Source organism: Convolutriloba macropyga, chromosome 10 (assembly GCF_964194025.1).
Source record: "Convolutriloba macropyga chromosome 10, txConMacr16.3, whole genome shotgun sequence".
Classification (NCBI taxonomy): domain Eukaryota; kingdom Metazoa; phylum Xenacoelomorpha; order Acoela; family Convolutidae; genus Convolutriloba; species Convolutriloba macropyga.
The window spans coordinates 47,512,620-47,528,414 of record NC_134477.1 but is presented as its reverse complement, the minus strand read 5'-3'; the positions used below and the strand labels follow the sequence as shown (position 1 = coordinate 47,528,414).

At 34.8% G+C, this 15,795-nt stretch overlaps 1 protein-coding gene across 5 annotated transcripts in view; it reads left to right on the top strand.

Annotated features, from left to right (window-relative positions):
• LOC142348174 (ATP-dependent 6-phosphofructokinase, liver type-like) overlaps positions 1-15,795 on the top strand; it is an 82,630-nt gene that overhangs the window by 55,741 nt on the left and 11,094 nt on the right. For all 5 annotated transcript variants that reach the window (XM_075399411.1, XM_075399412.1, XM_075399409.1 and 2 more), the window contains 4 exons: positions 10,484-10,568; positions 10,863-11,015; positions 11,311-11,540; positions 14,674-14,891. In XM_075399411.1, coding sequence (XP_075255526.1) covers positions 10,484-10,568; positions 10,863-11,015; positions 11,311-11,540; positions 14,674-14,891 — 686 coding nt within the window. The remainder of the gene's footprint in view (positions 1-10,483; positions 10,569-10,862; positions 11,016-11,310; positions 11,541-14,673; positions 14,892-15,795) is intronic.

The following is a 15,795-nucleotide window of genomic DNA, read 5'->3' as shown; positions in this document are numbered from 1 at the left end:
GTCCAATTATGTGTTCCAAACCCAAAATCAGGTGATATTTCTCGATTTTGTAGTTCGCCGTGTCGTATCAGTTTATAACTATTATATTAGTCTTGCTGGTCTTTTTTATTCAATTTTTTGCACTAACAGCTTTGTCTGATTGCTTTTTTTGTTTGACCATTTGACTTTTCGTCCTCAAAAACAGGATGAACAGGTAAAGTCCGGAGGACACTAAATTCTCTTAGAGCGGCCACCGTAACTGTGTAAGAGACAAATTAGTGGTGTTAGGCGCTGCTAAGAGTCTGACCCCCGCGCAACCACGTAATCATTTGACCCCTCTACACTTCGTTTCGCTACATCCGTAAATGCTCTACGATTCTATTTAACTGATACGTTTTCGGCCGAATTTTAAGTTTTTCTTTTTTACTCTTGTTTTTTGTCATAATCAAATTTTATTTTCCATTTTTGGCTTTATGGTTACAAGGCGTTGGTAATTTCAATGTTTTATATATCGTGTTTTTTCAGATTATGGCAAGATTATAGATGTTTTTGATCAAAATTTTGAACTTATTGTTTGAGTCTTTTTGCTTTTATCAATTCATACCAATATTTTTCATCTTTTTTCTTCAGACTTCTATTTTCTGGTTTTATGTTGTGTGCGTTGGTCTAAAAAAATTTTATTTCAAGTGAATAATAATAGCAGTATAAATTTTTTGGCGGAGTCAGGTAATGGTATGAATTAAGTAATTTTTTGTGATTTCATTAATTAATTGCTCTCGAATGAGAAGCAATTATTGTAAACGTGTCTTTTTATGCCCATTTTTTGCTCGACCGTTATGGGATTTTCTTCGAGAATATTCTTTGACTTCTAAATTGACTTTTTCACGCACTTCTTGATTTTTGAGTGATCTCAATTGCTGTCACTCCAAAATATAGTTTGTTTTTCAGACAAAACCGATTGTTAGAGGCTCGATGACAAGTTTCTGATAGCCGAGTGGTTAATACCTCCGTCGATGTAACAAAATTGTACTCAGGAGGTTGGGGTTCGAATCCTACCATCGGCTTATGTTTTCGCAACCATAAAGAAAAAATTATCGAGGATACAGCCTCTCAATTAAATTGCGCCTCCTGTCATTTGAGAGCAAATTTTCCGACGTTAGTGGGTTTATGTTTTTATTAATAGCCGCGTCAGCAATTCCAGGCAGCTATTCTTGCGCTCCTAATTGTTACAATTTAAAGAATTTGAATTGTATTGGGGCGCTGTTTTTTTTAAAGATGTGTTCACACATCTTCATATTTTCATAAATTGGAGTAGTGATTTTGGTCACGACGAAATAGGAAATGGATCGAAAAACCGAGTGGTTTTGCAGCGTGATTTTTTTTCGCTTTAATTTTAAAGTAGAGTGAGAAAACGTTGTTGGAACAAAAATTTTCTCTCGCTAGTGGTTTTTTTTGTTCACATGCTGAAATTTCACTTTGATTAATTGCTCTCAAACGAAGTTTGTAGCAATTATATTAGTCCTGTCGGTCTTTTTATGCGATTTTTCGCTTGACCAATTTTTCGTCTGACGCTTTTGACTTTTCGTCCTCAAAAACGGGATAAACAGGTAGCGCCCAGCGGGCATTATGTGCTCTTAGAGCCTTTCAGGTCTGTTTCAGCTCAAACTGTCTTGGAGACTTATACTTATACTTATGGTGTGAGGGGCGGTTCTTAGAGGTTGACACCCCCCCTTTGTTGACCCCCCACCCCCACTATTGGCTCCACCCCCCCCCCCGTGGCTAGCTACTGACCAAGCCAACCGCTCGCCGGTCGTTTGAGAGCAATTCGCCCGACGTTAGTCGGTTATGTTATTTTTACTGTTTTTTCAATTTTTTGGATTGGATTTTTTCTAAATGGTTTTGCCAATCCATTCATCGTTCATTCTAGGCCTAGTTTTTTGTTTGAACCAAATTTCAATTTATCGCCATTGGTTTGTTGTTCACATCATGCGGTGTTTTGACATTGATTTTCGGATTTTTTTTTCATTTCCGATCTGAGTTTTTAGAAATGTTTTTTCCAATTCACTCATAGTCCGTGCCAGGTCTAATTTTTTTGTTTAGTCAATGAAAATTCTTTGAAGTGTACGTCAGGGCTGGTCCTGCTATGTTTTTTTTAACTTGGTCTGACAGATTTTTGTTTCGTCTTACCCTGACTTTTTCAATGACTTCAGTGACTTCTAGTGCTTTGCAGTTAAAATTTGTCTGTGTGACGTCATTCCTGCTTTTAGGTCGATTGCGTGACTTACCTCACTAAAAAATTACTTCTGAACTCACTTTTGGAACTTTATTTTATGAACATTTACTAGTTAAAGATCACTAGTGTGCATCTGATAGTGCCAAACTTATATGCCCTAATTCTTGAGTATTAGTCTTGAGTTTTTGATTTCGAAAATCAATTTTGAAAAAGCTCTTTTAGGACTTTTTCCTTTTAGACCAAATGTGTATCATAAAAATGACAGTGCGTATCTTACCCGAAAAATTTAGTGGATTACTGAAGGACTTTTGGTCAATCTGCCTATCTTGTTTCTTTAGTTGTTTCAATTCATGGAAGGCCACAAGCGTCTATCGAGGCTATTTTCCGGCAATCTGCCGGCTATGTTTTTAGCTTTAAGATTTGTTCAATTTATCAAAGAGATCTGTAACGGAACAGAACGTGTGAAATTCGTCAAAATTTTTGTTATGACTATATGACGTTACGCTCACTTCAAATCAGTTTTTGTTTGTTTAGTCATTCAATTTTTTTTCACTGCGTTGCGTATGACTTCATTTTTCAATTATTTGGGAGCGAGTTTTTGTTCATGTGAGTAAATAAGTTTTCGGTAGCCAAGGACATAACTCTCACAATGACTTCGTCACTCTCAATTTGACTTCAATTTTGATGTTTTCAAGTCAAATTAGGAGGCCTTCTTCTAATTTTTGTCTTGAAGCTTTTTAGGTGTTACTTTTTCATTTGTATTATTAGACCAATGGTTTATGCAGCTACCGCAACATTTTTTGTCAGTCTGCCAGCCTTGTTATTTTGCATTTTTTAACAGTAAATCTTTTTTCAATATTTTTCCGCAAATGCTTTGTAGATCGTTAAATGTTTTGTTGAAATCTTTTGGATTCTTTATTTTGTCTGTTCTTTATAGCCTTGATTTTTCAGATTGTTTTCACTTTTCAACGCCGGTAAATAACTTATATCAGATAAAATGCAATCTTTACAAAGTGTTGCAATTTTTGCAAAATGATATTTCTTTGTTCTTAAGATTTTTTTTGCTGTTTAATAGCCGCCATCAACCTATCAAAGTCTATTTTTTAGGCGCTCTCTTTTTTCAATTCATTTACTTTTCGATCACGTTTTTCGTTTTTATAAAAGTCACGACGTCCACATTCAATTTCTGACTTTCGTCACTCGCTGTTTCAAATAAATGGATTTTAGAATTATTCAGCAAATTTACGTGAATATATTTAAGGTAAAAAAGCGATATTTAGATTAGAATCACAAAATTTGCGCCTGATTGTTTTTAGTTTTTGTTTTAGAACGTTTTTGATTTCTTTTGTGACTTTTTCATTTTATGGTCTGAGTTGCTCTTGTTCTGAAGTGATTTTTTGGTAAAAGCGACTGTGAGCGGAAAGGAAATCAATGCCATTATGGCTGAGTGGTTAAAATTTCAGACTGCAACATGGAAGGCACGGGTTAGAACCCCTGTGGGGTCGGGTATTTTGCGCCCATAAAACATAAAGCTACACCTCTAAATTAAGTTGCACCCGTCTGTCATTCGGGAGCAATTCATCCGACTGTTGTCGATTTATGTTTTTTTTTGCTTTTTTGGAGAGGTCTTTCGCTGAATTTAGTTGCTGATTTAATGTGAACGAGGTGTATCACCCTAATGAAAGATTATCGATTCCATCTTTTAGAAACAGGGCTTTTATTTAAACAAATTCTTTAAATTAAATTGTGAAATTAAGAATCGTATCAGTTAGCCGAAAAACCGTTTTTCAATATTATTCCTAGATCTTTTTCTTTGCTCTAGAACAAAGTTTGTAGCCATTATATTTGTGTTTTGGTATTATTAATGCAATTTTTCCCTTGGCCCGTCTTTCGTCTGACCCTTTGGACGGCTGTTAATCTTAAAAAAGCTTGACCCCCCATCATTTAGCTGACCCCCCACCCTCACACCCCCCATACACACACACACACACACACATCTCCTCCCCCTAGTGACCCTCACCCCAAACACTCTGCCGTCCACTCTCATCCACTGGGCGATTTGGACCTCCCCTCTCGTCCAGTCCTCCCATTCATACCCCCCCATCATTTCCTCCCCGCTCCTCTGGCCTCTTTTTCAAACGTATCCGACTGACATTGGATGAATTGTTCTGAAACCATAGTTGGATTTTTCTCTCTGTCCTCGTGAAGCGGGCGAGGAGAGAGAAACTGTCGTTAGATATTAGCAACCAAAAATAGGGTGAGATGTTTCATTGATTTGATTGTGTAGGTCTTCAGATCCTTGTTCACGTAATCAATGCTTTTCGACCCTCAAATGCAACAGTATTCTTCGTATGATCGGGCTATCATTTCGAGAGCTCAACTGAAAAACTGAAATTGTCAGTTTCACTCTTTTAGCGTGCGGTTTTTTGATATTGGCTCCGTCCATTGGCATCGGTTTTTTAACCATGCCGCAATTAAATGTAATTTTAATTACAGATGCTATATTAATTACAGATACCAAATAATGTGGGATTGACTGCAACGGAACATTGCTTTGTTTTCAGAAGTCTTTTTAAGTAAGTGTCTCACTAACATCCTCCAACTTGTCTATCTTGTGTTGGTATTTTTCTGAACGTTTCAAAAAACTGCCCTGTCCTGTTGATCTAGCCATTGTAACTGGAATGGCTTGAAGAGCGGCCTGAACAAATCATTCCTCTATAACTAATCAGCTTTAGCTCAATTGAATTATCTGCAAAGTTTTCCCTGAAGAGAACCATAAAACGGTGAACTATGTATTATACAACCGAAAACACTTTTCCTGGCATACGTAAATTTTTTTTGGTATGACCGAGGTCCAGAACTGCAAAGCAAAATGCACTGTTTGAATACATTATATACGAGTGTTCACAGTTGAAGTTTTCTGAAAATTACAAGAGAATTTAGTCATACCATTATTGTTCATTGAACAAATTTTTAAAATTGAAGACCATATATGATCCGTTTTATGTTTCTTAGTTTTGGGTCATTCCCTGGCATCTTTCCATCATTTTTTATGGGTAAATTGTAGATTTTGGACCAAAGATTAATCCAGGCAAGTCGGTCTTATGCGCAGTCGTGGAAGTGCTGTCATCCCCCCCCTTCCCCTCCTCCCCTCAATGACATCTTCCTTCATTTAATAAATTTAATATCATACCCGACTCGCCTTAAATTGACACCAAGTTGTACTATTAGAGTTGATTTCTGTACTAAAAGGTCGTCGTCATACATTAGGTCACAGATCAATGCATACATTCTTGTCCATGTTTAATTTTATCTGATTAAAATTATTTTCTGCAGTAATAACTTGATAACACTTTTGTTCAAATACCACATTATTCTATGGAGCTTTTATTTGTAGATTGTATCATTTATCTTTGTTTTTTCTATATTCTGCAGTTGTACATCTAATTAATTGCTGTCCATGAATCAGATGCTTAATTTTTAAAATTCAAGTGTGGACTCTTTTTTGATATTTTCCAACTAACGGCTAGCGCATTCAAAAAAAAGTTCAACCAATTGATCAAAATCAGACTAGAACAGTGCATTCGTATCTGTCAGCAAAAGTTAAAGACCTATCGAATATCGTAAATCAATATTTTGTCAATACACAATGATAATAGTTTAAGTTTACTCATTAACTGGAGCTAAAATAAATAATAATTGCAAACCGTTTCTATGTTTCGTGTGATATTTATTCACTCATTCCTACTTATCCCTCTAGTATTATTTGAAAAAGGGTTGAAATCTTCTGACAGCGCAGGGCATGCCATGGAGATTGAAAATTCCCACCACATTACCGACAAGAATTGAACTCCAAATAACCAACTTCACCAAAATTAGAAATAGTAGTCAGCAGTTGCTTGGATTGTCATCAAGAAATCCGATCAAAACTTTGTTTAAGAGCTTGTTGTAGTACAAGGACAAAAATATCCTAATTAATCGCTTATTTATTAATCAATTTATTAATTATAGACGAAAAACGTCCAAAACATCTTGGAAAATTTGCATTAATCCTCTTTCCGCTCTTTAAAATTTTGAAAAGCGGGATTGTACATTTAAAAAAAATAATTTTCGAATGAATATATTTTTCGACAAGCGCTCATAGCAATTTTCAAATGGAATAATTTTTTCGACATCTGTTTAGTTCATAAAGCAAGATTTTTAAGTGGAATAAGCCTTTCGAATGGAATAAATGTTTTTGAAAAGCAACACAGATTACCAACAGCCGTCGATCATTTTCTAATCCAGATTCTCGAGGGTGCCGATGTGTATACAAAATTTTAGGATCATTTAACCTTTGCAAAGTTTGTTGCCAACAAATCGAAAACAAGGAGGCTTGGTAATGTTCGTTCGCACATGATGTTCCGACCTTATCTACATTTTTGACTTTATTGTCAACCAAATGAAGAGATAATCAAAAATAGATGTTTGAGTTTAAAAAAATCGTTACACATCCAAACTGCTATCATAATACCATGCCTCATTCCAGCGCTCACGAGATCTGCCAGTAAAAAAGACTACGAGAAAAAAGAAAATGAGAAACTATAAAAATAACGGCAAAACTGAATATATAAATTTAAGAGCACACCTAGTAAACAACGTCAAATACAATCAGATAAAACAAATTTTCTTTTATCTTAACTATGCAGCAGATGGAACTTTTCCTTAATGAGACTAGGTAACAAGTAAAAAAGGAAATAATGAGGCGAAATTCAAAAATCAATCAACATTTTTTAAATTAATAATGTCAAATGTATTAAAAATCATTAGCTTTTAACAAAATAATTCTTAATAAAATTACTAAAACTTCATCACAAAAAACTAAGCCATAGAAACGGACGAAACATGCAGAAAAATGGAGAAATTTTGAGAAAACACAAGAAACATGAAGAAAACACAAATTTTTGAAGCCATTTAAATCATTAGCTATTATCTGAATCTGTTTTTTCCAAATGTTATCTATGCTTATTATTTAACATTATACTGAACGATTGAGTAGGTTCACTTGCGCTTCATTCGAATATAATTGGGCTCTGCTATTTTGCGCGAATGTGCCAAAATAAGAGAAACGCAAATTCTGAGCGCTCACAAAACATGAAAATGCATATTGTCCATCAAACAAAACATCAGTTAAGACACAATAGCAATAGAAAGTTTACTTTTTGAATTACAAGGCATTTGATGGGATCTCTCAATGATGAGAAGTTACAAGTTAACAAAACGATCAACGAAACTTGAAGAAATAAAAAAGATGAAATTGAATATATAAACTTTAAGACTCTTCGCTATGAACTGACTGCGAAGAGTAGTATCATTCATGCAATCGCCGGTTGGAAGCTTATCAGACTTGTGAGCATTTTACTTTTACGACTAAATGAAGAGTAAAAGAACAGCAAATTCAAAAAAATTGAGAGAAAAGTGTCTAAGCCATTAAAAAACAAATTTTTCAGTGAAAACTTTTTCTTTTTCAATTACTTTTTTTAAACAGCATTGAGTTTTTTTGTTTCTTTAGCCACAAGACTTCAAATAATCAACAAATATCATCAAATATTTTGAAACCACGAAATTTTTGAAAAAACCCGTGGTGTCAACGCCATTAAATTCAATAGCTGTAAAGGGAAGTCAATAAATTCTTTAAGTCATGCCTCGGTGGGAAGACAATGCTGTTTTTTTTTTCATAAGTCATCAATAAGCTACAGAATACGTTACAGACTATGAAAACAATAACAAATGCAGGCAAAATTTGCAGAAAAGTGCTAGAAGAAAGTGTCAAAGCCATTTAATCTATAAGCTTTTCTCTGAAAACTTGTTCATTTAACGTCTTGTCTAAGCCAATGGAAACTCTCAATATTAGGAAAATGTGATAAGATTTCAATAGGAACCAAATATATAAAAAAATATTAACAATTTTAAAAAATATGTGAAAAGTTGTCGCATCGAAGACATAAAATCGGTGGTTAGAAGGTAAAACCAATAAATTTTGGTTGCAGTTGAAAGGAAGGACGTCGACTGACTGACCTACAGCTCATAAAAATAAGTTTAACATTGGTTAACGTTCAAAAAAAATTTTCACAAATTTTTTAAAATTAAACAGCCCTTAGCTATCCACTCAAAGCACTAGATAGGTTCACTTAATGCTGATTGGGAAGACTTTTGCACTTTTAGTCAACGAGTCTGTTCCATAGGACTTCAAAAATTTAGTAAAATTTGAAAAAAAATTCCTTAAAAATTACAAACACTTGAGTCTAAGCCAAAAAATGTGAGAGATTCCTTGAAAGCTAATTTTCTATTCATTGGGCATCATTGGACTGTAAATAAGGTTTGTCAATAACAGAACCTCGATATGAAAGGTGACTATTATCTAAGTGACTTGAAAAAAAAAACAAAAAAATGTGAAAAGTTTTTAAAAAAACCGCTCTCAAATAGAATTCGATTTTTGTTGATAATAAACTTCCCTATGAGACCAGAACTAGTCTTTGTAATCGCTTTTCGTCTATTAGGAACACCAAATTGATGCATTTTGTAGCGTGAAATGTAATTTTGAACTATTATGTTCATTGAAATAGTTTTATTTTGAACAAAAAAGTGATTTTACTTTGAACAAACGATAAAAGTGATAACAATTTTTCAAAGCTTGATAACTCCTAGAAAAAAGTTTTAAAACTTTTTCGCTGGACGAGCTTTTTAATGATACCACTCACATTTCTCTGCGATGAATATATCGATCGGCCAAAATTGTCTAACAGAAAAACCCACAAGTGGGGTCGGAACAATTATAGTGATTATATACAAGCAATTTTTAGCAAGGTCAACGGTTAAATGCTTTTGAACGAAGTTTGAAAGTTTATTGAAGCCATGTGCGTCTGTTATGCAAAATTTATGCCTAACTAGTTTTTACTTTTAATTGACTTTTACGTCTTTGATTTTTGCATGATCTAAATCGCACTCATTTTTAATTTAATGCAGCTGTGCTCAGCTAGCGGCAATTTATCTCTGAAAGTCAAATTTATCTCTAGCAAGGTCAACGGTTAAATGCTTTTGAACGAAGTTTGAAAGTTTATTGAAGCCATGTGCGTCTGTTATGCAAAATTTATGCCTAACTAGTTTTTACTTTTAATTGACTTTTACGTCTTTGATTTTTGCATGATCTAAATCGCACTCATTTTTAATTTAATGCAGCTGTGCTCAGCTAGCGGCAATTTATCTCTGAAAGTCAAATTGATAATTGGTTGGATAATTTTTCTTGCCTTAAATCTTATTAGTGGTCTATAGTAACCTATATTTTTGTCATTTGAGGCGCCTGGGTGGAGTAATTGCTGCTATTATCACTGGTGCTGGGCGAAATTTCGCTGTTTATTGGACATAAAAAAGTTAAGAAAAACAATCTCAAGAGTCATCCTAATTGATTATCTTCTACTGTTTTTTTTTCGTAGAAATCTCGAGTTGTTAGTAGTTGCTCCTTCAACATTTGCATACTGTATTAATTTGCATACCTATTAATTTCACGAAAAATTTAAATTTTCGAGAACGTCTTGTATAATGAGGTTTCTACTATAACTGAGAATAAGCAGTTGTCAGTTTAGTTGTATAATAGAATTAGTTTTAGCTTAAATGTAATGAATAGATATTTTCTCGATATTTTCTCGTCATACTCTGCTTAAAAAGTAATAATCTAATAATAAGTAGATAATTTACTTGTGTAGTTTATTGGAAAGCAGCAAAAGTTCGTGTTGTGACCGAAAACAGTGGATTATCTCTTCTAATCCCGTTAGTTCGATTTAATGCGCTATTCAATGAACAGATCTTTTGTATCTGCTCATTCTGATGAGAGTTTCATCGTTTCAATTGATAGAATTTACAAACGAGGTTTATGGTCTTCAAATCATTTCAGCTGGTGTTAAAGGGGTCCTGTGTACCTTGCAAAAGCCACACCTCTAACAGTCGTATATAATCAATCTATGCTTACAAATTAATTTTCTTAATGCTTGCTCATTTCCTGATTTGCTTTCTATTATTCTTAAGTTGAAACTGAATCTTTATTGCTTAACCATTGTAAAGGGTTAGCTTTTATTAACATCACGTTCAATATGTCAGTTTTCCCAATTTTCTTGGATGGATCCTTTCCAGTTTTCAGATAGCCTCAATCCTATATTGAGATGCCAATAAAGTTATAAAAGATATAAAAGATATAAAATTTTAACTAATTCTTTTAATAGTCTTTGGTTGTTTCAGAACTGTTCCCAGCAAAATTCCAAAAGTAGCTGAGAAATTTGAAGCCCACAATATCTGCGGTCTGGTTGTCATTGGAGGATTTCAGGTCAGAGCAATTTTATTATGCTCGAAACTATTTATCGTTTTGCGGCTCTTGGTGCGCACCAATTTATTTTAATCGTAATTCTCTTTTTGTAACTCGGAAGATTTTGTTGTCGGATGTTGGGGTGCCTATATATCCGAGGGCGCGGCACCTTGAGCATGCTAAAAACAAGTGCAAAAATGTTCTCCAGTTACGAGCGTGCAATCGGTTTTAACTGCGTGTGAAAAATGATGTCAATTTCCGGATGCATTAATTTTAAATCTCTTCTATGAGGTTTGTCAAGATTATGATTTTTAGGCGTTTCAATCAGTGAAGATTCTGAATGATGCGAGGGAAGACTACAGACAGTTCTGCATTCCTATGATAGTGGTGCCAGCTACCATCTCTAACAATGTGCCTGGCTGTGAATTGTCCATCGGATGCGACACTGCCCTCAATGCCATCTGCAGGGTCAGTATACACCACCCATCACCACAATGATCAGTTAACCTGTGCTTAGTCTTTTTAGTTTAAGAGCAGCAATTTTTGAAAGCGTTGACAATAGTCAGTGTCTTTAGAATAAGATTTTTTTAAAAAAATAATGACCACTGAGCAAATGCCAGCTTGTAAAATTACAGTGTAGAGAATGATTATATTTTCCTCTCTAATTAAAGTTCTCATCAGATTGAGATGAGAAATTTTTAAAAGGAGCTTTAAGCTGATTTTGGAGTGTAATCTATGGACCAACTATTGAACTCATTGTTAGGCGTGTGACGTCATCAAGCAGTCAGCTCAAGGGACGAGGAAGCGAGTGTTTATCATTGAGACATTTGGTGGATATTGTGGCTACTTAGCAACTATGGCTGCAATGGCATGTGACGCTGATGCTGCTTACATTCACGAGGAGAAGTTCTCCATTGAGGACCTGAAAGACGATGTTTATCACATTCAAGAGAAGATCAAATGCTCAGATATACAGAGAGGCATGCTAGTTAGGTCAGTCAAGCAGAATAGTCTGAGAACCTATGACAATTCTTGGGTTATTATAATTTCGTTTTTGTTGAAATTTATATTTAGTTTTTGTTGGATTTAGATTTACTCCTAAATGCATATTTAGTTCAGGTGGCTTAGGATGGTTAAACGTTTTAAGAGTAGTTTCTGGAAGCATAATCATGAAACAGAATGTTTGTCAAAAAATCAATTTTTTCGCATCTGATTGGTACTTAACGGTGAAAAGCGAATAGATTGACGCATTTTCAGATCTTGTGAATAGGGAAATGTTTGGGAGCAAATGTTTGGGTGTATTTATTAATAGCCGCCCTCATCTTCTCAGCCGGCTATTATAGTGCTCCTTTTTTTACAGTTCAAAGAATTTGAGTTGTATTGGGGCGCTGTCTTTTTACGACTCGAAGAGGAGTATTGGAGAAGTCCTTTTTTAAATCAATTTTTGGAGTGAATTTTGAAGCGGGAAATGAAACGCGTGAAAAAATTTGGAGTGATTTTGGTGCTGAACAAAAGTGAAGAGCAAAGCGAAAAGAGAGTGGTTTTTGTTCACACCGCTGTTTTTGAGAGAGCGAGAATTTGGTGTGTGAAAAAATTTTTTCTAAGCGAGCGATTTTTTTTTGTTCACGTGCGGCTTTTAAAGCAGTTTTTTGCAACTTTTGTTGGTTTTGAGGTTTGAATATGATATTGTATCAGTTTTAGGTTTGTTTTGATAGGAATTGAAGGTTTCAAGTAGTTGATTTGATTTTTAATGCTAATTTGGAGGTTTTTGATCAGTTTTGCTGATTTTTAGACGAAATTTAATGATTTTTTTACCTGTTTTGTTTTACTGCTTTAAGTGGGATTTGAATAGAAGCTTGTTACCTAAGGAATTGTCAGATACCAATTGACTAAAGTTTTGTTGGGTTAAATCATTTTCTAAGGAAAAATTACCGAAACATTGAGAAATTTTAAACTATTTTTCTCATTTTTTGGAGTTTTTCTTTTTTTAATCTTACACGAGTATCTTACCCACCCTTTTATAACTTGCCCATTGTTTTAATTGCCGAGTTTTCATTGCTGTAATTGCAAAGGAACAATATTCGGCTTTATGTGTCCTTGTACTATTAAAAAAACTCGTTTAGTTTTTTCAGTTTTTTTTTGTTGAATTTGTTTTTGAATGCCGTTTCTATTCCTTAATTGCATTTACGGCATTTAAGGAGGTTTAGGGTTTATAATAGTTGTTCTAGTTGTTTAGTAATAATTATGGGCAATTTTTGATATGAATCATTTTTTTGTTGAGAAATATGACAAAAAATGGCGAAAATTGGAACTATTTTTCTTAATTTTTTTCTTTGCATTTTTTCGTTTTTTTTTCTGTTTTTTGAGACAAGTTTCTGAGACTATTATGACTTGTCTATTGATTTGCGAGCACCTGGATATGCTATTGGTTGCAACGAATTTTTCTTTGGATTTATATGCTTTTGTAATATTAAGAAATTTACTAACTCATTCAAGTTTTTTAGTGCGGTTGTTTTTAAGAGATTTTTTTTCATAATTTGGCCCCAAGTATTTTTACATGAAGCATTAAGACATTCACTTAAGTGATTTTAGTAAGTACTAGTTGTTTTGATGGAGTAATTTTGGCAGAGATAGTTATTTCGGGATCTCAAGTTTTGACAAAATTTGATCAGATTTTTTAATCATTTTTAACATATTTGATTTTTTTTTTAATTTTTTGTTTTATGGTTTGCTTTGGAAGGCTATTAGTGAAGGCAAGTTTTTTCTGATGAGTAGTTTCATGGCGGTTAAAAAGGTTTTCACTTCGAGTCGTTTCCGGAATTCTTCCGGCTATGTTTTTTTTAAGATCTGTTCACACATTTTCATGATTTTTGAAGTCAAATTGGAGCAGTGATTTTGGTCTCTCCGAAACAGGAAGTGGAGCGAAAAAGCGAGTGGTTTTGCGGCGTGAATTTTTTTCGCTCTAAATTTAAAGTAGAGTGAGAAAACAGTGTTTGAACAAAAATTCGCTTTCTCGCTAGTGGTTTTTTGTTCACATGCGGCAATTTCGCTTTGATTTTTTCTGTGTTTTCGATTTTTTGGATCGTTTTTTTCCTAAATGGTTTTCCCAATCCATTCATAGTCCTTTCTAGGGCTAGTTTTCTGTTTAGTCAATGAAAATTTTTTGAATTGTACGTCAGGACTTGTCCTGCTATGTTTTTTTACTTCGTCGAATAAAAAAAATGTTTCGCTTTACCTCATTTTGCCGCTTTTTCAACATTTTGCGTGATATCTTTTTGTCTTCTCTAGGCTAGTTTCTCTCTTCTCTCATTCTGCTAAAAGTGATTTTGAACATCAGTTGCTCAGCAAAGCAATTCAAAATGAACAGAGTCAGTATAAAAATTTGAAGTCAAAAGTAGAAACGGGATAAACCCATAATGCCCAATTTTAGATGCCCGCTTTTTGAACGTAGTTCCTATAAGTCTTAGTTACTAGCTTATTGGTATTGATAGTAGCCCCTGTAGCCTCACTCTAAGAAACAGAAGTACGTTATGTTCAACTACGAAATGTCATCAAAATAAATCGGACTTTAAAAATGTTTTTGTACAAAAATCTTTTTTTTTCAATATCTTCTATTCTTTCAATCCCAATCATGCTTATTGGAATCATCGGCGGCTATTTTCCGGCAGTCTGCCGGGTATGTTTATGTATTGAAGATTGTACCGTTTGAAGCTCGCTTTCTTTGCTCGCTCGAGCGGTTAAGTTGAATTTCCGTCTTCAGAAACGTGATGAAAAAACGCTAGAGAAAGCAGTTTTTCATTGTTGGAAAGCGGCGGTCTTAGCCCCATTTAACCCTTCCCCACCCATTCTTTGCCTTCCGAGGCTAGTGTCCCTGTTCTTCAGCTAAATCCCGCTAAATACAAAGTCAACCCTTTTCCGGCAATCTGCCGGGTATGTTTTAAAATAGTAGTAGACGGCATCCCTGCATTGAATCAAGTGAAATCAATTACCATGTGACAGATTTCGGAGTTAAGGGTTATCCCATCGTCATAAGATTTTGGGTCTTTCAGTTTTGAGTTAAACTAAAAACTTTGGTTCACTTCCGTGTTTCTGATTTACTGGTTTACTAATGGTGTATGCAATGTAGGAACGAAAATGCGAATGACAACTACACGATGGAGTTCATGGAGAGGTTGTTGAATGAGGAGGGCAAGGGGTCATTCTCGGCCAGGTCTAACAGACTGGGACACATGCAGGAGGGACACCACCCCACAGCATACGACAGGAACTACGCATCCAAAATGGGAGTCAGGGCTGGTCAGTGGATGGTGAAGCAGATCAACATGTGCACTGGTGCCGATGGATGTGAGTGTGACGTCGAACAAAAGTTCCGATTTTTTTTATCAAGCTCTGCTTATCTTTTTTCGTTCTCATAGAAATTGATTTACTGGTTAAAGCTCCGTCAACAGCGCTAACATTCGACGTGAAATTGCAAACCATATTTTATTCTTCAAATTGATTTTCACATGGAACTTCAAAATCGCTGCAAAAATGAGTCGGATATATTTCTGAGAGTATGCTTAATTTGCCATAAGTCTTGATTAAAGGATAAGTCAGAAAAACTACACAACTCAAAATGCATCTAATGAATTTTAAAGGTTCATATTTAAGTTTTTCTTCCAATTTCCGATACGGCGATTGAACTTTAAGTTATAACCTTTTTTGGTTGTTAATTGCTTTCAAAAGAAATTTGTGGCACTTATTGGGGCCATGTTCGTTTTTCAATTCGATCTTTTTTGTCTGACCAGTTTTACTATGCGTCTTTTGAAGCTCGAGAGCATTATATTGCTGTGCAGTTCTCGCAAAGCAACATAGCGCTCTAAGTGAACGGTTCGCCCAAACCGCTCAGGAAGCCCAACAATCCCACGAGCGTGCACAATGAGGCTGAGTTCTCTAACCGCACGGTTGCTTCGAGCGGAGCTACGCCAACGCCTGTTCTTCTGGGGGCTATAAATGTCAGTTGGGCTAAAAGCCGCATTCCTTATTCAAACTGCGTCCTTTTGAATAAATTTTTTCTTTCCTTTTTGTATTTGCTGGACTCATCTACTCAAGCGATCCTAATGTAAACTTTTGAAGAATATGAATTGTATTAGGGTGCTTTTTTTAGCAGATTTCTTCGTGCATCGTTTTTTATATCAATGTGAAATCAAAATTAGAGTTGTGAAAGCTGGAAATCCTTATCCGCGTTCACGTGCGTCAATATGACTCC